The 21,129-nt window shown below is 40.7% G+C and overlaps 1 protein-coding gene across 1 annotated transcript in view; it reads right to left on the bottom strand.

The window, feature by feature from the left end:
• Positions 1–21,129, bottom strand: part of PSMA8 (proteasome 20S subunit alpha 8) — a 359,192-nt gene that overhangs the window by 266,222 nt on the left and 71,841 nt on the right. Inside the window, exon 3 of the mRNA XM_069218890.1 lies at positions 13,080–13,204. Within this exon, the coding sequence (XP_069074991.1) occupies positions 13,080–13,204 (125 nt within the window). The remainder of the gene's footprint in view (positions 1–13,079; positions 13,205–21,129) is intronic.

The following is a 21,129-nucleotide window of genomic DNA, read 5'->3' as shown; positions in this document are numbered from 1 at the left end:
TAGATGCAATCAAAATCTGACTCAGACTCGGAGAACTATGATTATGACTTTGGCAGAGGACAAGGAAACTATTGTATGCCCGCAGATAAAGGTGGGAATATAGTACTTATGGACAGACAAAACTATATTGAGGAAGCTATGCGCCAACTTAGCAATGCACAATTTTATAGGAGTATTACTAAAGAGGTTTACAACAATAGCATTTTAGGGATTTGGCAACTGCTTATGGAATGGAAGGATAAAGGTTTACTGATATGGGAAGAATATTGTTTTCTTAAGAAAGATTTTCCAAAGTTACCGGTCCTATATATCCTTCCAAAGATTCACAGGAGCAGAAATAATCCTCCTGGCAGACCTATAGTATAATCGTGTGGCAGTGTGTTGGAAAATGTTTCTAAATATGTTGATTTCTTTTTAAGAGAGTTTGTAGTTAATTTACCCTCATCTGTCCGTGACACCAACGATTTCCTAGGGAAAATAGAAGGAATTGTGTGGGAAAATGATTTCTTATTATTGACTCTGGATGTCAATTCTCTGTATACCATCATAGACCATAATAAGGGTATCGAAGCATGTAGATACTTTTTACGGACTAGATCTTTGAAATATTTGGCACACACTGATATGATTTTAGATATGATAAGATATTGTCTAACCAATAATATCTTCTTGTTCAATGGGACTCTATATCAACAAATCCTTGGGACGGCGATGGGTACTTGCTTTGCTCTAAGTTTTGCCTGCCTGTTTCTAGGTTGGTGGGAAGAGACCATCTTTAAAGATAAGGAAAAGTACCCAGAAATATGTCAAGTGAATTTATGGTTGAGGTATATTGATGACCTCTTCATTATATGGAAGAGCACTGAAGAAGAGGCTTTACAATTTATCTGCAAGTTAAATAGCAATGATTTGAATATAGGTTTATCCTATAATATGAGTAGGTCTTCTTTTGAATTTCTGGATACTTTGATCAAGACCAGTGACCGTAAAATCAGTACAGAACTTTTTCGTAAGATTACGGCAGGCAATAGTCTATTGCACGCTTCGAGTGGACACCCAGAAAGCTTAAAATGGAGTATTCCCTACGGAGAATTGTTAAGAGCCAAGAGAGTAAGCAGTACTGATGCAGTATTTGAAATTGAACAAAGAGAGATGATTAAAAGATTCAAAACAGCGTGGTTACCCTAATTGGGTGATCAAAAAAGCAACTGATAGAGTTAAGGAGATAAAAATAACTGATACCCTGTTTGATAATGCTATCAAACAGGAGGCAGATGCCAATGAGGAAACCAGACTCATTATGACATACAATGAAGATACTAGACAGATTAATAACATCATCTCCAAAAACTGGAAGATTCTGAAGAGCGATCCGGTTATTGGGAGCTCGATACAGAAAAGACCACAGATCACTTATAGAAGGGGACGGAGTCTACATGATATTTTAAGATCTAATGATATTACTACTATCCCTCAACTTAGACAACATAATCTACAAGGCTTTTTTCCTTGTGGACATTGCAAGGCATGCCGTAATAGTGTCATGCGGAAGCAATATTCTTTAAGTAAACCTGGGAGAGTGAGACAAATCAATCAATTTATAACATGTAGTACTCCATTCGTGATATATATATACTTGAATGTCCATGTCTAAGATGGTATGTGGGTAGCACCAAACAGTGTTAAGAAGCAAGTTTTGGAACACATGCGATCCATTAATTCTAAGGATGAACATTATCCAGTGGCATGGCTCTTTGAGGATAAGCATAATTCTGACTGTGCTCTGCTATCTTTCTTTGGCATTGAACATGTCCCTGCATCTCACAGAGGAGGTAACAGAGAATTGACACTAAGGAAGAAAGATACCGAAAGGGTTGAATACGGGGGAAGAATTGAACACCCATTTATATGATGATTAATGAGAGAATGAGATTTAGTGGTAATACGTGGTCCACTTGTTTTTAGGAATTGACCATGAAATAGATTTTGGGATGTTGCTAATCATGAATTTAAAATATTTGTGTCTATATATTTGAAAGACATTGTGGGTTGTTTATGTATTTTGTATATATTTATTTGTCTTATTTGTATATATTTTTTCAGATGTGGTGGGCTGGATGAAGAACTACTGAGCCCTGTTTGACATCGGTCTCTCTATTTTGCACGTTAATATTGGGTGATGACATTCCTTGTACAGATTTAAAGAGATCCTCTATTTATAGTTTATGGTTTGTCTGTCCTAGTAGTGTTAACTTTCATAATTAATTTGTATACACAAATTAATGATAGGATTATCATTGATACCGGACTGCTCTTAGTTGAAAATCGTGGTTGTGAGTGAGTAATTTATATTGATTGATTATTTCTCATTGGGGCCGAAAATTATGATATTTTATCAGATATATTATGGTCCAATGTAACAAATATTTTGCAATATGATTCTCCTCTCTTTTGTTTTGATAGTATTTAATATCTAATGTGTGTATATAAATAGCCATATTATAATTGCAGGTGGTACATAAAAATACTTTAGGTCGGATAACCCTTTACTCTTTAGATGTACTATGACAATGATTGTCTGCTTTGAATTTGGTGATTTTTGTCTTATTTTTATGTTCAGGGTATGTTAGTATTTAGTTGATGTCTATTGGTGGTAATTATCACGTGACCAAGGCTGCTGTGTCAGTCGAAACGCGTTGTGTTTGTGATTAAAGGAATTCTGCTTTTCCTGGGACTGAGTGTGCGAGAAGTATTATATATATATATATATATATATATATATATATATATATATATATATATATATATATATATATATATATATATATATATATAAAAATCTGATTTTGGCTTGCCTAGATCTTCCTCACTGTTTGACTTATCTTCATGAATGTTTTTTAAAAAGTGCCCGGTGATTCTTTCGGTACGCAGATTACACTTTCACTTATTTGGTGTAAATACGACCAGTAGTTCAAGATATTAAAGTGAAAATATATTTGTATATCCAGGGACGTGGATCCTTCACAATGTATTTGTGAATAATAATGAGCTCATGCAGGGAAATACACAGCTCAGATTGGCTTCCAACACTTCAAACCAGCAAGTGTTGGCAGCCATCTAGGGACTCTGCTTCAGCCGAGACCCACAAAAAAAGTAAGAAAAAAAAGACAAGGGGACACCCTGACCCCTTAGCACAGGTTTAGGCCAGGTGATGGGGGTGTCCCGGAGCGTGATCGGCATGGGGAAGGGGGAGGCACGGGCACAAAGCCCCCCCCCCCCCTAGCAAAAAAATAAAAATAAATAAATAATCTATAAATATTTATGCTGGGTCCCGGGGGATGGGGTCTCTGCGCTAAGATTTTTTTTTAGGGGTGGGGGGGTGGGGAGTGGGGGTTTCATGAATGGTTGGGTTATTATAGGGTTGGCCGCAGGTCAGGCCCTGCGGCCAACCCCAGCCGCAGTAATTAAAATTATTTTACGCTAGAAAATTTATTTATTTTTTTAAAAAAAGTAGAAATTCACTGAAAGAAAACCCAATGGTTACAGGGATGTTCTAGTTAGGAAATAGAATTAAAAAAATAAAAAAAAGAAAGGTTACAGGGACGTTCTAGTTAGGCTCACATTTTAAACATACAAAACCATAGAAAATCAACTATTATAGCAAGAGATCTCAAGTAATTATAACTTGTGCCCTCGCCATGCACTGTTAATTGCCCACAAATTAAGGCACTCATGACATCTCTAATAACATAATTGATAATAATGTAATATTTGCAGTAAAATTAGACAAAAAAAATCATGGCGGGGACACGAGTTATAGGTACCTTGGGGCACGAGTTATAGTTACTTCAGATAACTATCTATAACAGGTGAATTTCTATGGTTTTGTACATACATTTAAAATGGAAGCCTAACTATAATGACCATGTAACCTTTGGTTCTTAAGTAAATTTATATATATATATATATATATATATATATATATATATATATATATATATATACACACACACATACATATACACACACACACACATTTTAATAAGTACTACAGGAACCACACACGTAGGTGGATTATTCAGTGCTAATGACTTGATGAGGATCCCCTGGAAGAGAAATTACATAGCCCTCAGTTCTATGCTACAGCCAAACAGTAAGTGTGTGAAACATCTCTCCTTCAAGAGAAAGGAAGTTATAACTGATAAAACAAAGAAGAAAAAAAAGAGGGAATATGTATTATTTGTAGGTGAATTAGAAGAGAGGGATGTTACATTTGTGGTCCCTAAAGCCTCAAATTCTAATTGCGGTGAGGTTCCTATTAGAATTGATGAAAATTGTTTAGAATAAACAGGCGGAGATAGTAGACTTCAATTTGGTGCCCATTACGACTCCAGCTAGACAAATCTGAGACAGGTACTCCAGTGCTGAATGTCCTTATCCACAACTCCTGCTCTGCTGGATGTGGGATTGCAGGATACTTGGAGAGAACTGCACCCCACTGAGAGGGAACTTTATTTCCTTTAACGCAGTCTCTTCCTTGCAATGTTTCCATTTGAACTTGGGCTACTATGTTTTCATCATCTTTTTTTTTTTTTTTACAAAATTTTATCATGTATACAAACGGGTATTAACAGGTATAAAATATTTTCGGCCCACAGCTTAACATGTTGCACGGTGACTAGTAGCCATGAACACACATATAAATAACACAATTCTAACAGCTTTGAAGCAGCCATCTCTCCAGGATAGTCAACGCTGGGGGAACTTGCTAAGAGCAATGGTGTAGGCTTTCTGCAGTGGTGTCATGCTAGCATTGTCTCATCATAATCATGAGGATGAGGGACGGGCTGGCTCTTCAATGTCATCTGGCATCGTTGAACGAGTATCCAAATCCCTGGATGAAGCCAGCTAAGTTGTCAAGGGTTCCCAGATGACCCTAGGCCGAGAGATCGGGAGCTGCATACAAATTTCACACTGGATATTGCAAAGCACCAGATCTCCAATTCAGTCCTCTGTACGTAGCACCCTCAGACTTCCTAGCACATCTCTATGCGTCTCTTTGCCATTAGGAAAGATACTGCAATGAATCTACACACTCCCTTCGGGGTCTGTTTAACAAAACCCAGCAGGGCGGCCAGGGGTGAGATTACCAGACGGAACTCAGCCATAACAACAACCCAAAAAGTTCTATTTTGGCTCTCTGGGCAGGGGTGGAATATAAGCAGTGCAAATATTTGAAGTGTATGAGTTTATGTTTGTGGTGCAATTAGATTAGTTTGATATGAATGCAGCAGTATGTCTAGGAATTGGTAATGTCTATTCCCGAGTCTGCTCCAGGCCACTATGGAGCCATCCGGGGTGTCGATGAGTGCAGTGCAACAGCTTTTGTAAAGGCAGGATACCAATTTGGTGGAGCACATAATCAACGTCAGGAGGGAAGTGTCCATGGGATTGTCAGGAAAGCCAGGCAGACACGCCTTGTTAGTTATCTATTTTCTACTGAAGGCTCCTACAATAGCATTTTGTTCTATAGTTTTTTTTTTTTTTTTTTTAAGGTCAGATATGCAAAGGTGTGCTTCAAGAAAATCTGGGATCCAGAAGACTGGCCAGATAGGACGGCTCACCAGGCAGGCAAGAAAGCCACAGACAAGCTGCAACCAGTAATGGAATCTGAAAGCCAAGCAAGGGCATCAGCTTGCATGCAACTTAAAAGCCACAAAGATAGCTGAAGCATCCTTTGACATCTTAAAGGTCAATAACTGTGGTTCCTCACACTGTTAAATACAACAGTGTTGAGAGCCTGGTTTATCCAGTTAACCTCATCCTGAATGGGGCCACAGTGAATGTGGCTGCACTAAACAAGGTACAGCATCCTTGTGGGTTACAAAGAAGGGTTTGAGAATTAGAATGTTTTGCCTTACCAGAGGGCATCCATACAAGAAACTCATTTGGGAATCCAAGTGAGTTTTGCTTGACAGGGTGTGTGTTCAAATGGGAAACGTGAGGAAGAACCAGTATGTTATGATTACAATGGTTTCCTTGAAATGATGTGGCCCAATGATGTTCACACCGTGACAACTTCTTACTGAGGAAAGCCAGAATAATTTATTAATGTCAGAACGCCCTGAAACAGCACTACTTAGTTTAAAACAGCACTTCTGTGAGACAGCATATAAAATTGTCAAGGTATTGGAGAGATGACAAAAAATGCAGTAAAAAAAGAATTAGGATACCAAATGAGGTAGACTCAAGGAGTGAGGACACTATTTTGGAAAAAGGAAAACAAATGGTGTTTGTAGAGGATTATACTAAGCTGTATGATGGAGAGAAGCAGAATTCCCTACACTTTGCCTTCATTTATGACTGCCAATACATGTCCAGAGATAACCTAGAGAAGGTGGGTATGGTGGAGAAGGTGAAAAAGGCCATAGAAGACCTTCCATGCCCCAGACTCCAATAGCCCAACTAACACATTTTACAGGAAGTTCTGTTCCAAACTGACATCCCATCTAGCAAAGCTGTATAGCTCATTCTAGGAAATCACAAAGTATTAGACTTCACAAAGAAAATATTCAACTGAGTACCTGGGGAAACCCAATGCCTATCTCGCTACTGAATATCAATTTGAAAATATTCACCAAAATATTAGCAACCCAATTGGAGTTATTGGTGCAATCAATGATTGACCCAGACCAAGCACACTTTCCCAAAAATTGGGAAATCTTTGAAACCAGCAGATAGAGAAGTCAAATAAAAAAAATAAACTTGAAACTCCCACTCCTGAGGTGCTACTAGTCCTGAAGCAAGAAAAAACCATTAACCAGGTCAACTGTGCCTTCCTGAGAAGTCCTACAAAGGAAGGAAGGGGAAGCTGGGGACAGGCAGCAGTCCTACATATGGGCTTGTTACACAGGTACAACAGATAGGATTGTGATAAGGAAAAGGGGCCAGATGTAGCAACAGACAATTTTGCGAGTTGCAAATTGCGAGTCATACCGACTCGCAATTTGCAACTCACTAAATTGTATGCAGAAAGGTGTCTCAGACACCTTCTGCGACTCGCTATGGGGTCGCAAAGACCCACCTCATGAATATTAATGAGGTGGGTCGCATTTTGCGACCCCATAGCGAGTCCATGCATTCACAGGGATGGTGGCCTGCTTAAGACAGCAGACCTCCATGTCTGTGACTGCTTTTTTAATAAAGCAGTTTTTTTTTTTTTTTTTTAAATTGCAGCCCGTTTTCCTTAAAGGAAAACAAGTTGCAATTAAAAAAAAATAATGAAACCATTTGGTTTCATTTTTTTCCAGAGTAGGCAGTTTTTCAGCGACATTCACAAAGGGGAAGGGGTCCCATGGGGACCCCTTCCTGTTTGCGAATGAGTTACCACCCACTTCAAGTGGGTGTTAACTACGAATAGCTTTGCGACCGCTTTCGCGGTCACACAGCAATTCTGCATCGCGGTGAGAGTCACAAATAGGAAGGGAACACCCCTTCCTATTTGCGAGTCGGATTCACATTTTGCGAGTCGCTACCGACTCGCAAAATGTGAATCAGCATCGCGATGGCCGTTTTGCAGGTCGCAAACTGCGTTTTTCGCAGTTTGCGACATGCAAACCGGTTGCTACATCTGGCCCAAGGTTACTTACCTGTAGTCCTAGTTCTCATCCAGGGGAATCCTCAAAGTCATAAGCACAGAATATTCCCGCCCATGAACGGGGACCCCAGAGCACATACATTACATATGTGTGTTAAATGTAAATGTAGATATAAAGCTGTACTTAGAATTTTAATGCATATATATGTGTTTACATATCTGTGAAGCCTATCTTAAGAGCTAAAAAAAAAAAAAAAAAATCCAAATTTTGCCAAATTTCTGTTAAGTTTTTCTTTGATAAATATCAGACCAGTCTTAAATATTTCTTTAAGTGTGAAAAAGAGATGCATATCGTGCACAAACATCACAGCAATCAATAAGATGCTGGAAGATTGATTACAGGAGAAATATCAGTGCAAAGTAAATGAACTAAGTTAAAGCTTCTCCCTGTTTCAGAAGGATTAGTTCTAGAATTAGTAAGTTTAGTGGCTTTAAGTTTACTAAAGGGTCAATATGATACTTTGGGGTGAACCTGACTGCTACACTAACTGGATAGTACTCCGTGAAAATATCCCCGCTTTTCCAAAATATAACAAAGGATCTGATAAATTGGAGCAAACTCCACATATCATGGCAGGGGGTCAATGGAGTACTTAAAATTAACATACTACCAAGACCGCACTGAGTTGCAGGCCTTGCCAATCAGAATAAAAAAGGTGCTAAAACAAATTCACCTGGCCCTGATTAGCTATGTATGGCAGGAAAAGGCTTGAATACTCTCAGGGAAATGTTCTAAGGGATTTAAGGAAAAGCGGGTGGGGTGTTATCAGGTTACCCAAATATGTTTAACTATTATAGAACAGCTCAGGTCCACAAGGTGGGAGGATGGTCAAGGACAGAATCTGACAAACACTGGGTCCACATGAGGAAAGCATTCGTCTGCAGATCTCTTTAGATCTTAATATGGTTACTAAGACAGCACAGACCTCAAAACGTTTATGATAGTTAAATCACTTGCACACTGACTGCTGAGTGTGTGCATTAGTATAAGGAAAGACCGCTCCTCTCATTTTAATCCATTGTGACCCCAACACACAACCCGGCGTTTATGCCAGGTTTTGGGGTCACGTTTCAGAACTGAAAATTGGGTGACTGTCAGATGATAAATCGGGCATTTATTAACAGACATATTAGATCATTGAAGATTGCAAACCCCCATATGGGATACCAAAGTCTGAGTGATTCACTTACCAACAAATCAATCACAGGATTTCGCAACCAGGAGTAAAATGTCAAGTACACATTTCTTGATCCAAGGCTAAAAACTCCTCACCGCCTATCAGGGGTTAAAGGACCGGGTTTTTAGCCCATACAAATTACTAAACACCCCAAAAGGCAATAAAACATGGAAGTACATAGCTAGATGGGGAAGAAATCTGGATTTTGGTGTGGAGGGGGGGCAAAATTGTACCAGACAGAGAGCTACTACAGAGGGACATTTATAAACAGAACATGTCTGTGCACTATAGGGAAACAGCCTTGAAGATAATGACCAAGTGTTAGAAATTGAGTCTTTGGTTGGCAGTCAGGTTACCCCCCTGTCCAAGCAAGGACCCTCACTCTAGTCAGGGTAAAGGAGAATCACACTCAGTTAACCCCCGCTCACTCACTTGGTAGCTTGGCACGAGCAGGCAGGCTTATCTTCAGAGACAATGTGTTAAGTACTTGTGCAAACACACAGTAATACAGCGAACCACTCCAAAATGACAACAAAGGTTTATAAAAATATTAAATATTATATCTAAATAACCAAGACCAAATACGATAAAACAATCCCCAATATACAGTTAAAAATACAAATATAGCACTTAAAAGCAACAACAACAAAAAACACAGTGATCTGAGGTGAAAACACTGCAAGTTGGTAAAACACAGCATCGTAACAGCGTTGTTCACAGAGTCAGTTAACCCCCAGGTATGGTACCTTTTGAACAAGTAGAAAACAAGCCAGTGCATGGATTTGAGGAAGCGGCATCCCTGGATCTGATGCAGCGTCAGTTCCAGTGCCACAGGGCAGGAAGATTGCGGCGTCGGGTCTTCTTTACAGGGTGGTGGAGGTGAGGCAGTGTCGGATGCAAAGTCGGTCCCTTGGTTCCAGCAGATGCTAAGTCCGGCAGAGTTACGATGCTTCAGGGTGACCTCACGGGGTCGCGATGACATCACAGGGCCGCAGGCGCTGCAATGGCATCGGATCATCATGGACGTCGGACTTACAACACTCCGGTGTCAGCAAAGTAGGGCAGGATCAGCGGTTGCAGCGACGCAAAGCCTACAGGGTCATCTGACTTCTACGAGGTCCACAGCCTCGGGGCAGGTGGAATCACAGTTCCGGGGTCAAAACATCAGCTCACAGGGTCGTCAGATTTTCACTCAGCGAGGTCCATGGCCTCGGGGCACGCAGCGTCGCTGTTCCGGGCAGCAGAGTCCTCCACGGAGTCGTCCGGCGTCAGTAGACTGGGTTTTCTACAGGAATTCACTTCCAGGTGTCCAGGAACTGGAATGGCACCCTCTGACAAGCTGCAGTCCACAGCCAGTAGACTCGGGTCTAGATGGTGAAGCCTTTGCTGTCCCTGAGGCTTCAAAACAGGAGGCAATCTCTCCTCAAAGCCCTTGGAGTCACTTCTCAAGCAGGAATGCAACAAAGTCCAGGATAGCTCCTCAAAGCACAGGCAGGGCAGTACTTCTCCTCAGTTCTTCTCCAGGCAGAGGTTCCTCTTGAATCCTTGAAGTAATCTAAAGTTTGGGGTGTCTGTTAAATCCTTTCTTGTCCAGGCCAGGCCCTAGCCACACACCAGGAGGTTGGAGACTGCTTTGTGAGAGGGCAGACACAGACCAGCGAGGTGTGAATACCCACTCCTCCCCTTCCCTCTAGTATCAAAATATGCAAGCAACACCCCAGCCTACTTTGTGTCACTGTCTACAGGAGAGGTGCAAGCAGCCCAACTGCTAAACTGACCCAGACAGGTAATCCACATAACGCACAGTCATAGAATGGTTTAATCAAGAAAATGCCTACTTTCTAATAGTGGCATTTTCAAACACACAATCTAAAAATCAACTTTACTAAAAGATGTATTTTTATATTGCGAGTTCAGAGGATCCACATGTCTATCTGCTCCCAAAGGGAATCTACACTTTAATCATAATTAAAGGAAGCCCCCATGTTAACCTATGAGAGGGATAGGCCTTGCAACAGTGAAAACCGAATTTGGCAATATTTCATTGTTATGACAGGTAAAACACATAAGTTCATGTCCCACGTTTTACATACACTGCACCCTGCCCCTGGGGCTACCGAGGACCTACCTTAGGGGTGCTTTACATGTATAAAAAGGGAAGGGTTAGGCCTGGCAAGTGGGTACACTCACCAAGTCGAATAACTGCACACACAGACAGTACAGTGGCAGGTCTGAGCCATGTTTGCAGAGCTACTAGTGTTGGTGGCACAACCAGTGCTGCAGGCCCACTAGTAGCATTGGATTTACAGGCCCCGGGCACACAGTGCACTTTACTAGGGACTTACCAGTAAATCAAGTATGCCAATCATGGAACGCCAATTACACACACATTTGATATAGGAGCAGTTGCACTTTAGTACCAGATATCAGTGGTAAAGCGCCCAGAGTAACAAAAACAGCAAAAACAGAGTCCAGCACACATCAACAACCTGGAAAACAGGCAAAATAGTTACAGGAGACCACGCCAAGGATGCCAAGTCTACCACCAAGTAGTACTTAACCCTCAAACCCACAAGATGTTCCTTGGGGCATCAGACAGGTGTTGGGAGAGCTTTTGAGAAGCCAATTATGCCATTACATTTCTGGTGTCTGTGCCCAGTTATGGCGGCCTCTTGGAAAGAGGTCTTGCATGATCGCAAACCAATAGTAGGATTCCCCTCAGCAACATCCAGCCACTTCGATTCGAGGCTTGCACCTAAAGAACAGGAAAAGATGGGACCCATGGTCATGGAAACCGATTTGCCAGCAATTACTTGGTAGAGCGACTATAGCTAGACAGTGGAAGCCATGCACTAACTGACCTGTAAACAAGGCACAGGAAACCATAGGATTTTCTGATCACTAAACGAAGGATTGGACTTCTTTTCTGTCCTCGTGGTTCCCGGTCTAGCAGTATATGATCGTTGTCCATAGGAAATTTGTAATGCCCCCCCTTTAGATTCAGAGTCCAGAGAATGTCTAACTTAAGGTCAGGTGGTACACCTTATCTAGGACATGGACTTGAGACGTTGTTTTAAAGACAATGCATTTATTTTCCTATTATACCATTCAGGACGGGTGGGAGCTTACTAGAATTCTATTTTTGATCAATGATGCATCTTTCATGATGTGCATGGCAATATCTAACCTGAGACTACTGGATTCCGGTACTGGGAAATGGGCTAAGGTAAAAGTGCCATGTGCAATGCTTGTGTGTGCAGTTTTTCCAACAAGAAAAAATAAATAAATAACTTTTGTTATGAAATGTTACTGAGGATCCTAAGCTTAATAACAGGGAGAGATTTAAGCACGTTACTGTACGAAATAATCAATCCGCCGAGAGACGCTGGGTAAAATAGACTTTGAAGTCTCCGTCTCCTGAGTAGAGGTTAAACTGGAGTATGACAGACTCGGAGATGGATTAAATATTTAAATCAACAAATGTTCACAGATTGGCAGAGAAGTTGTGCAGCGGGGTTAAGGTTATGTGAACAGAATTTCAGCTTTAGAACAGGAAGTGTTCTATGTGCCTTTTTCCAAATTAAGTTGCTCTTTGCCTGCCCCCCCCCCCACACACACACACACCCCGCAACTTTTAAAGTGCTTTGAGTCCTAAGGATGAAGGTACATAAAACTAGCCATAAACGTACGTAAAGGGGACTTTGAGATTGCATATTAGAATGAAGAAAGAAAAAAACGACCATCCAGCTCATGGTTGGTTTGGTGTGCGGGGGTTGTCGTCTGAAACAATAACGTGCTTATGCAGGAACTACTACGGCAGAAAAAAGACTAATCAAAATTATGCTGTTAAAGTGATAAGAAGGCTTCCCCTAAAGGAAGGATATCTAGCGTTCCTGGTCCATTTCCAAGCATTCCCGCCCACACAAACAAAATGCATCTCAATACAAGTGTATTTCTTTACATTACGGTCTATACGTTCCCTGACCTTGGATTTAGAGGAATCGTTACAGCATTTATGTCCGTGAGAAAGGGAAACGATATCGGAAGGTAGGTGAGAGCAAAATGTTTAATCCAATCCACCCTTGAATGAACACCAGACCCTTTCTTATTTTCAGCCTCAAAGTGAGGACGTGGTAGTCAAAAAGCACTGCAGACTGTTCAGCTTGCACCTGCTGAGCCAGCGGTTATTAAATGAGACCCAAAAGATCTTAATGGAAAAGTATTAAAAACATATAGCTGCTCACCTGCTTTAAAGTTGCTATGAAGCGTGTTATGTACTCCACTGTGACCGGATCCTCAACAGTAAGCTTATGACTTTGACACTCCACACGGGCTCTGTTAATAACTATTCTAGCATCAGCAGTCAGTCCTGCAAAATCATTAAACACAGCACAGGGCGGCAATATCCCTTTTCATCAAGTTCGTATAAAATGAAAAATCTGTCAATTGAGGAAAAATACTTTTTAATCTAACTTTGATAACATCTTTAGCATGAAGTGCAATGAACCAGAGTTTACTTCAAAAGGAAATCTCGAGAACCATCGATAAAACCAAAACAACAAGTCATGCTTTTCTTTGCATCAGTTTGCACGCAGTTTAGGCTGTAGGCTCGACAATGTCCGCCATTACTATTAGCCTTATCACTGAGAACAGTAGGGACTGAGTAAAGTATTACAATTTCAGACAGTACAGTCTAGTTTTTTTTACATACACAAATACCAACCGCACCCACACTACTGATGATGCAACTCAAACAGGGTGTAAAGGTGCCTAAAGGGACAAACTAGTGCTACACTACACAATTCTCTCTTAAATTAACATTTTTCACAAGCTTCACCAACATGCACATTTTGAATAAAAAAAAAAAAATTCCATTGTTAGTTGAAGGATCATAATTTTAACGTATTATAAAATGTAAATTACACGAAACTCTTAAATTCCTTATAGCTACACTCCCAGGGCACAAGTCCTAAAAAATAGAAGTGGGGGCTAACCAAGTAATACAGTGTACAAGCGACATGGCGCATGATTTCACTGCGTGTAACATCGCAAGTGGCTTCACAGAAAGTATAACCTCACAATAAGTGACATCTGACCTTAAGACTTTACACATATTTAGCAGGCCTACAAGGAGCACATTTGAGGGAAATAATAGACTTAAATGAGATCTTGCTTTGCGGTTGTGCTAAAAACGTGAAAATCCTGATGCCATATATGGGCCTCAATTTCAACGGTTTAAAAAAAAAAAAAAATCTGCCATAAAGAAACTGACACAAGGAGACACTTGGCAATAAATTTGTTCCGCTTATTTGGTGGCATGGACAGCATTTTAAAAAAATATTATGGGCTTAAGGAACCTTCTGCAGAGAGCTTCCTACACTCCATAAATGGGAGGGAATAATAATAATGGTAAGATAACTCTGGTGGTTAACACATTTGCTGTAGAGATGTGTGTAGTGCCTAGTCCAGTGGTCAGCAAACTCAGTCAAAAGAGCCAAATATCAACAGTACAATGACTGAAATTTCTTTTGAGAGCCAAACTTTTTAAACTTAAACTATATAAGTAGGTACATTGTTATTAACTTATTTAGGGTACTTCTAAGCTGGCCTTTGCTAAAAACTTCCTCAATCTGATTGAGGTACGTTCGCTGAGGTCGACCCCTTCCAACTCTCCCATTCACACTCGTCTTATATACTTGTTTCATATATCTCCTTTCGATCATCCTCTCTATATGTCCAAACCATCTCAACATACCTTTCTCAATCCTCAACACATCTTCTTTCACTCTACAACGCTCCATAAAATTAACTTAATAAACTTTAAGTAAAGTTTTAAGTCTTAGTTAAACTATAGGTGCGTTGAATAAAACTTGATATCATACTTAACAATATTATTTATTGATAAAATTAAATTGTAAGGTATCCATAAAATTAACTCATGACAATGACTGACAAACACTGTGAACAATGGCCTTGTATCTCCTTGGAAAGTTTTGCTAAGTCAGGTTTGTATGTTGTGATTTTTAATTTTAAGCACGATTCCAGGTTCTCATCAATAAGAAGACTTCTCAATTCACTCTTGATAAGGTTCATGCTTGAAAACGATTGTTTGCATGAATATGTAGACCCGAATAAGGAAAGAACAGCAAATGCTAGTTCTTTCAGCTGATTATATGAGTCAGAAATACTATTCCAGGTGTTAAAAATCAACATATCTTCCTTCTCCAGGCCTTTCAAAGCAGACCACATATGCTGTGAACTAAGTTCACATTTCTTTTTCTCCAATATTTCTATATCAGAACAAAGACGTTCATATTTCGAGCACCACAATTCTTTGTTTTTTAAATCCAGCAATTGCATTTTAAAGTTGCCAATATTAAAGGGAGAAAAATGTAATTATGTTACAGTAGCATTAAGAGGGTTTTTAACAAAGGCTAACGTCGCTTTGCTGTTTCTGAATTCCTGAAATCTGTTGAGAAAAGCTTCCTTCATATTGAAAAGTGTTGTTTTGAAATAGCAAATGTCAATATCAGAATAATTTTCTTGGCGATGTGTCAACCGGCTTGGAAAGTGAATCAAAGTTTCTCTTTCAAAATCTTGAGCAAAAAGAGATAATTTGTTTTTGAATGCAATAACTTCTTCTAGCATCGAAAAAATTGTGTTTCCTTTCCCCTGTAGTTTACGATCAAGTTGATTTAGATGAGACATAACGTCTACCATGAATACATTTTTTGGATCCACTGATCGTTCGTTAGTTTTGGACAGTGAACACCCTTCTCAACGAGAAATGCTTTAATTTCTGGTAATAAGGAAATGAAACGTTTCAAAACATTTCCTCTTCATCACCAATGTACCTTGTTATGCAGCAGAATATCTGCGTACTCCCTCTCCATTTCAACTAAAAATTCTTTAAACTGGAGATGATTAAGAGCTTTAGCTATAATGGGAGTTGATAATCTTAATCACCAATTCCATAACTTTGCAAATTTCTTCCGGAAATGTCTGCACACAAAACGCTTATTGATGAATGATGCAATGGTATGTAAGTATCTCATGATCAATTTTTTCTTTCAAAATAGCAACAAACACATTTCTTACACCGGTCATACTTTTGGCCCCGTCTGTTGAAATTGAGACAGTTTTATCGAGTGGAATATGATGTTTATCAATGCACTCAATTACAGCATTTACTATATCCTCTCCTACATGTTTGACCTTTGAGTGACAATCATCCTAAAAGTTCTTCTTTAGGACCTGTAGATGAAATAAATTGTACAAAAAGTGAAAATTGCGCTGGATCATTTATGTCACAAGACTACTAACTGCTCTTGATAAAGCCGAAACCAACGTAAGATCTTCGACTTGCTGGTTGGTTATATTCTAAGACATTTTGACAGTTCTATCTTTCACTGTTTTAGCAGACAATGGTATGTCTAATTTTTTTTTTTTAGAATATCTGCTTTGTTCTTAAAATCTCAAAATAGCTCCTCGGATGCATTTATAAAACAACTTTTTATATATTTACCATCTGTATATGGTTTTCCTCTTTTAGCAATCTCTTGACTAACCACAAAACTTGCAATATTAACATTGTTGGAAGATTGCATCCAGTAATTAAATACAGAACTTGTTTTTACTTGACTCTTCTGAAGTTCTTCAACTGCTTTCTTCCTTGCATCACCGACAGGATATTTAGTACTAAATGACGTGTTTAGTTGTAAAGTGTCTCTCCAAATTTGATTTCTTGTTATGGGCCAATGTTTCCTGACAAATAAGACGGGTCAGAAGGCCATTTAAGTTTTGAATAAACGCGAATGTCTCTGTCCATTCAACTTTAAATTTACGGTTTTCGTTTTTCTTTGCTTCTTCTTTGTAGCCACGTCAAACAGGGCACCTAAAAAAATGTTTCATTTTATAATAATAAAGCCACCAACTTTATGCTTCAAGTAGAAACTTTTGTCACCCGCGTGCAATTTGCGGACGCGACTAGCACTAACCACTGCACAATGAGACTGCTGACTGACTGGCTCACTCAACTTGTGCATGAATCACGCACGCCTCTCCCGCACGTACAGGCCAATTGAAACTTCGTGGCCCCTAAATGCACAGAACAGCAGCGAGTGGAGGGAAGTGCCGCTGGTGGGGGAACCTTGGAGGGGAGGCAAAGCGCTTCGGAAAGAGGTAGGTGGAATTACCAACTGCAGGGGTGCGGATTTTAACTACAATTCTAGTCTTTCCCGTGGGGACACGTGCTCGAAAGTAATACATTGTAGAACACGATGCAAAGATACGACTTGACAATACGCGTTGACATTTTATCTTTCTGGAAATGTTTTCTCAATAAGTCGCTGCAGAGCACTCGCCTAAAGATAAAGACAAACACCAACTAAGTATGTAAAAATAGAAATAAGAAAGCCAGTCATCATGAAGTTTCAATCGCATTGCACGTGCGCGCCCACCCGCACGTGGTATTTTGGGGAAGAGCCACACTCAAGGTGCCAAAGAGCAGCATGTGGCTCGCGAGCCGCGTTTTGCAGACCACTGGCCTAGTCATTTTTTTGATCAAAGTAGCATAAAGGGTTAACGTATTTCCTGCAAAGCACATTGTGACACTTTTTTATTTCATACAGATAGGTAAGTGGGCTATACTGTTTTAACACGGAGATCCTTTTGTTACTTGCAGTTCATAAATTGTAATCCTTCTAAATTAGCACAGTGAGCTATGAATGACATGCTCCTTCACCTTGTAACCCTCACTATCCTATGTAACATATCCTGTACATAGAATTATCCTTTTATGTTTTATTGTCAGTAAACACTGGGTACATATGAGGAAAAGCACTCTGGCACCCTGCATTGGGACAAGTAGCGTTATAAAAGAAATAAAACAAAACAGAGTTTATTTAAATTGCTATTTGTGTAAATACAGGAACAGACCAGCATATCTGACATTGTTACTGTGCATGCATCTCTTAATTACCAGGACTGACCAAAGTTAAAATTGTGCCCTTCTTAAGTACCTGTGGAGTGACCACAAACCGTATGCCTTTGTTTCCCATCCATTGCAGCTAGGTGTGAGGCTCCAGATAGCTCCAGCGAGAACAAAAGAAGGCCTGATGGCCACTTAACTTCTGCTTTTGTTTTTGCCCCAGCTCAAACAAAGTAAAAAAGCCACATCACCACTGCATGCACATTGCGTCCCAGTGTTTAAACATCACACCGGGACAAGTTCAGCATATTACAGTGCAGCACAACTACTTGGCAGGGTGGACTCCATCCACCCTGTGAAAATAGTGGGTGGACACTGTGTACCCACTTGTACCCCTAACTTGTTCCCTGTACGATCTTTAGTGAATCTCCAGAAACTTTTACCAAATAGTAAGTAAGCATCGCGTTTACAGCAAGCTAGAAAAGGTTTATGCAGATTGGCTAAGGAGGTCGGTAGAAGAGTAAAGCCGTTATGGAAAGTCCCAGAATATTTTTCCATCATTCAGATTCCCATATAATTGGTGTTAATTTGCGTAGTAATTTAACAAAGTCACAAGAGAGCAAAATAACACCTGAAAAATATAATGATATAAAAACCTGCAACTGATTTCATTACTATAGACTAGACGTGATCTCACTGCTCACCTGCATTTAAAATATGCACAGTAAAGCCAATAGGTTTCGATATTGGGAGACAGTGGGCTTTGTCAATTGTTTTAAGCCATGCTGAGTAACAACACGGCTGCTATGAAACAAGGCTGCTAGTAAAATAAGCAAACAAACAAAAAAAAAAGTTATGACAGCCAGTGCTGGCTGCGCCATAGCCCCTTTTAGGTCGAGAGTCAGGGTACGGCTTCTTGTATACTTTTAGTATACTTCTGTGGGCTTAAAGGGATTTCATTTGTTAGTTTCTGTGTAATTTAAAAATCTGTGCTTGCTATTGTCAGTCATGCCTCTGTCCCTCTGTTTTCTCTTTGGGGACAGGGACTAACTACTGTATAATTACGCTTTGTTGTACCTACCTGTTCTTTGGGGGACTTTTTATTCATAGTTTCCTCCTGGTGTTCGGCAAAGCTTCCCTTGTCATTTCCGCAGCATTATTGCTCTCAGCTATCTTAACTATCTTGTTACTGCTTACATTGGACATGCTTTGCTTAATTTAGCTTTCTCTACGAGTGTTTGCTTTTTTCAGCCAGCATTTTACTATCGTCTTCCCTCAGTCATAACCTGAAGGCACAGCGTAAAACCTTTTACAAAGCGAGTGCTGTGCTTCATTTTTCAGCAAGGCACCCGAAAGTCACTGGGAATGCGTTAAATTCATGATTGCATGGTGTGGCCAAAAGAGGTCCCAAGGAACACGATTGTGGTACTGCACCCTTTCCCTGCTTTGTGCTCATTAGAACAGTAAGAGCTTCATTAGGAGTTTGGCGGGCAGCAGAGGCCGCCCATCTAACTTGCGCATCTGGATAACCGCCAGATTGGTATTCCGCCTGCTGTCCCTATTATGAGTTTCCCGCTGGACCAGCGGGAATTTATCCACAACAGTGATGCTAGCTGTAAATCAGGCAGTGAAAAGTGCAACGGGCTGCCCATGGGGGCCCCTGTACTGCCTATGCCAAGGGCAGTGTAGGGGCCTCCAGGGGACCCCCGGCACCCAGTCTCCACCAGCCTTTGCATGGCAGTAGAACTGCCATGCAAAAGCTGGCAGACACGGGGGCCATAATCCCCAGGGCAGTGCTGCTAGCAGCGCTGCCCTAGCAGAATCAGACTCCCGGCACCACCAGGCTGTCGGCCGGTGCAAAACAATGAACCATTAGCTAGGTCGCTGGGCTTGATGGCAGTTGGAAAAAAGGAGAATCTGCTCACTTAGTGCTTTGGGGCTGTGGCTGAGAAGCCGTGAACAGATGGGCTTGAGTTGTGTATGGGCAAAACAGAGGATGCAGGTCAGCTCCTCTGAGCCTGTAGCTTGAGGTCTGATGAGAAAGGAAGGTGAGTAGAGCCACCCTCTAACTGCAGTCATTTGGCTAAACCCCCACCACTGTAATAAGCAGGGGGATGAGCACAGGATGAGCCTAGCCCTCCTCCTCACTCCAAGCTTGCCACCCCCCAAAAGCGTAGCAGAAGCTACATATTCAAGAAAGGTGGGCCAGTTAAGAGGACTTCTCCCCACCCTCTGTTGCCAGCTGAGGGAGACGGGTGATCTAGACACAGGACTGAAGACATCTGTGGAGGAAGGTTATGTGGTACCTCCTGCTGCAACTAGGTAGTGCAAGATCAATGGAACATTAAACAACAGAGATTAAATCAAGAATATCAAACAAGTCACAACATGGGCTGACGGTTTGTACAGACAGGATAACTAAGCTTTGGCACGGGCAGGCATCAACTGGCAAATCCTATGACCACATGACATATAATTAAGGCTGGAAATTCTTTGCTGCATTGTTGACATCATTGTTTCAGCCCAACTAAAGAAATAAAATGGATGACCTCGGAAGACATTAATAGCCACTGTGCAAACCCTTTAACCGGGAATGGGTGGCCAACTAGTGGCAAAGTCAGACAAGAGAGCCTAACTGCTGTGAAAGATCAAGAAACCTATCAGCGGAACCCATGATCAAGGAGCAACTGGAAGATGTGCTAGTGGTGTGTAGATTCAGTTTGCCAAAAGAGCAAATAGCCTCTGCTGACTGACTCCACAAAGCAGAAGAGGTGAAGCTGCAAGGTACTCAAATAATGATATAGTTTGATTTGTAAAGAGGATTTGAATTTGGGTAGGACAGGGAGTTTTATGTTAAAGATTAAACACATCGACACACAAGGAATACACATATTGGTGCAAGATTTGCCAGATGGATACCCCGTACTCATGTTTTGGGCTAGATGACCCCAATGTACAATAAACGATATTTAACAAACATTTACTACACCTTTTATCTCAGCATGTGCGCCACTGGATACGAATTTTAACTGTGTGATGCATGTCAATCTACTCATACCAGCTCTTAATTGGTGTACCAGCAAGTATGCTCTCCGAACATCTGAAGGACTGGGACAGGGGTTGCGATCTGACAAACGTTTGCAGAGTTGCACATCCCTTAGCTCAAAAATACAAATTTCTCTCTCTCTCCTACAATCTCCACAGTATTCAATGTATTTCTTTACTCTCTCCATCTCAGTGCCACATACAGAACACTAAGACAGTAGTATTTCAGATTATAATGCCCCCGTATTTTATTCCCATTTCAGTATAACTCACATTTGTGTGCACAATTGTGGACTGCCGCCGAAAAAAACTTCAGGATT

This window comes from Pleurodeles waltl, chromosome 2_2, assembly GCF_031143425.1.
Source record: "Pleurodeles waltl isolate 20211129_DDA chromosome 2_2, aPleWal1.hap1.20221129, whole genome shotgun sequence".
NCBI classification, from domain to species: Eukaryota; Metazoa; Chordata; class Amphibia; order Caudata; family Salamandridae; genus Pleurodeles; species Pleurodeles waltl.
Note: the sequence above shows the minus strand (reverse complement) of the source record. Positions and strands in the feature narration are given on the sequence as shown.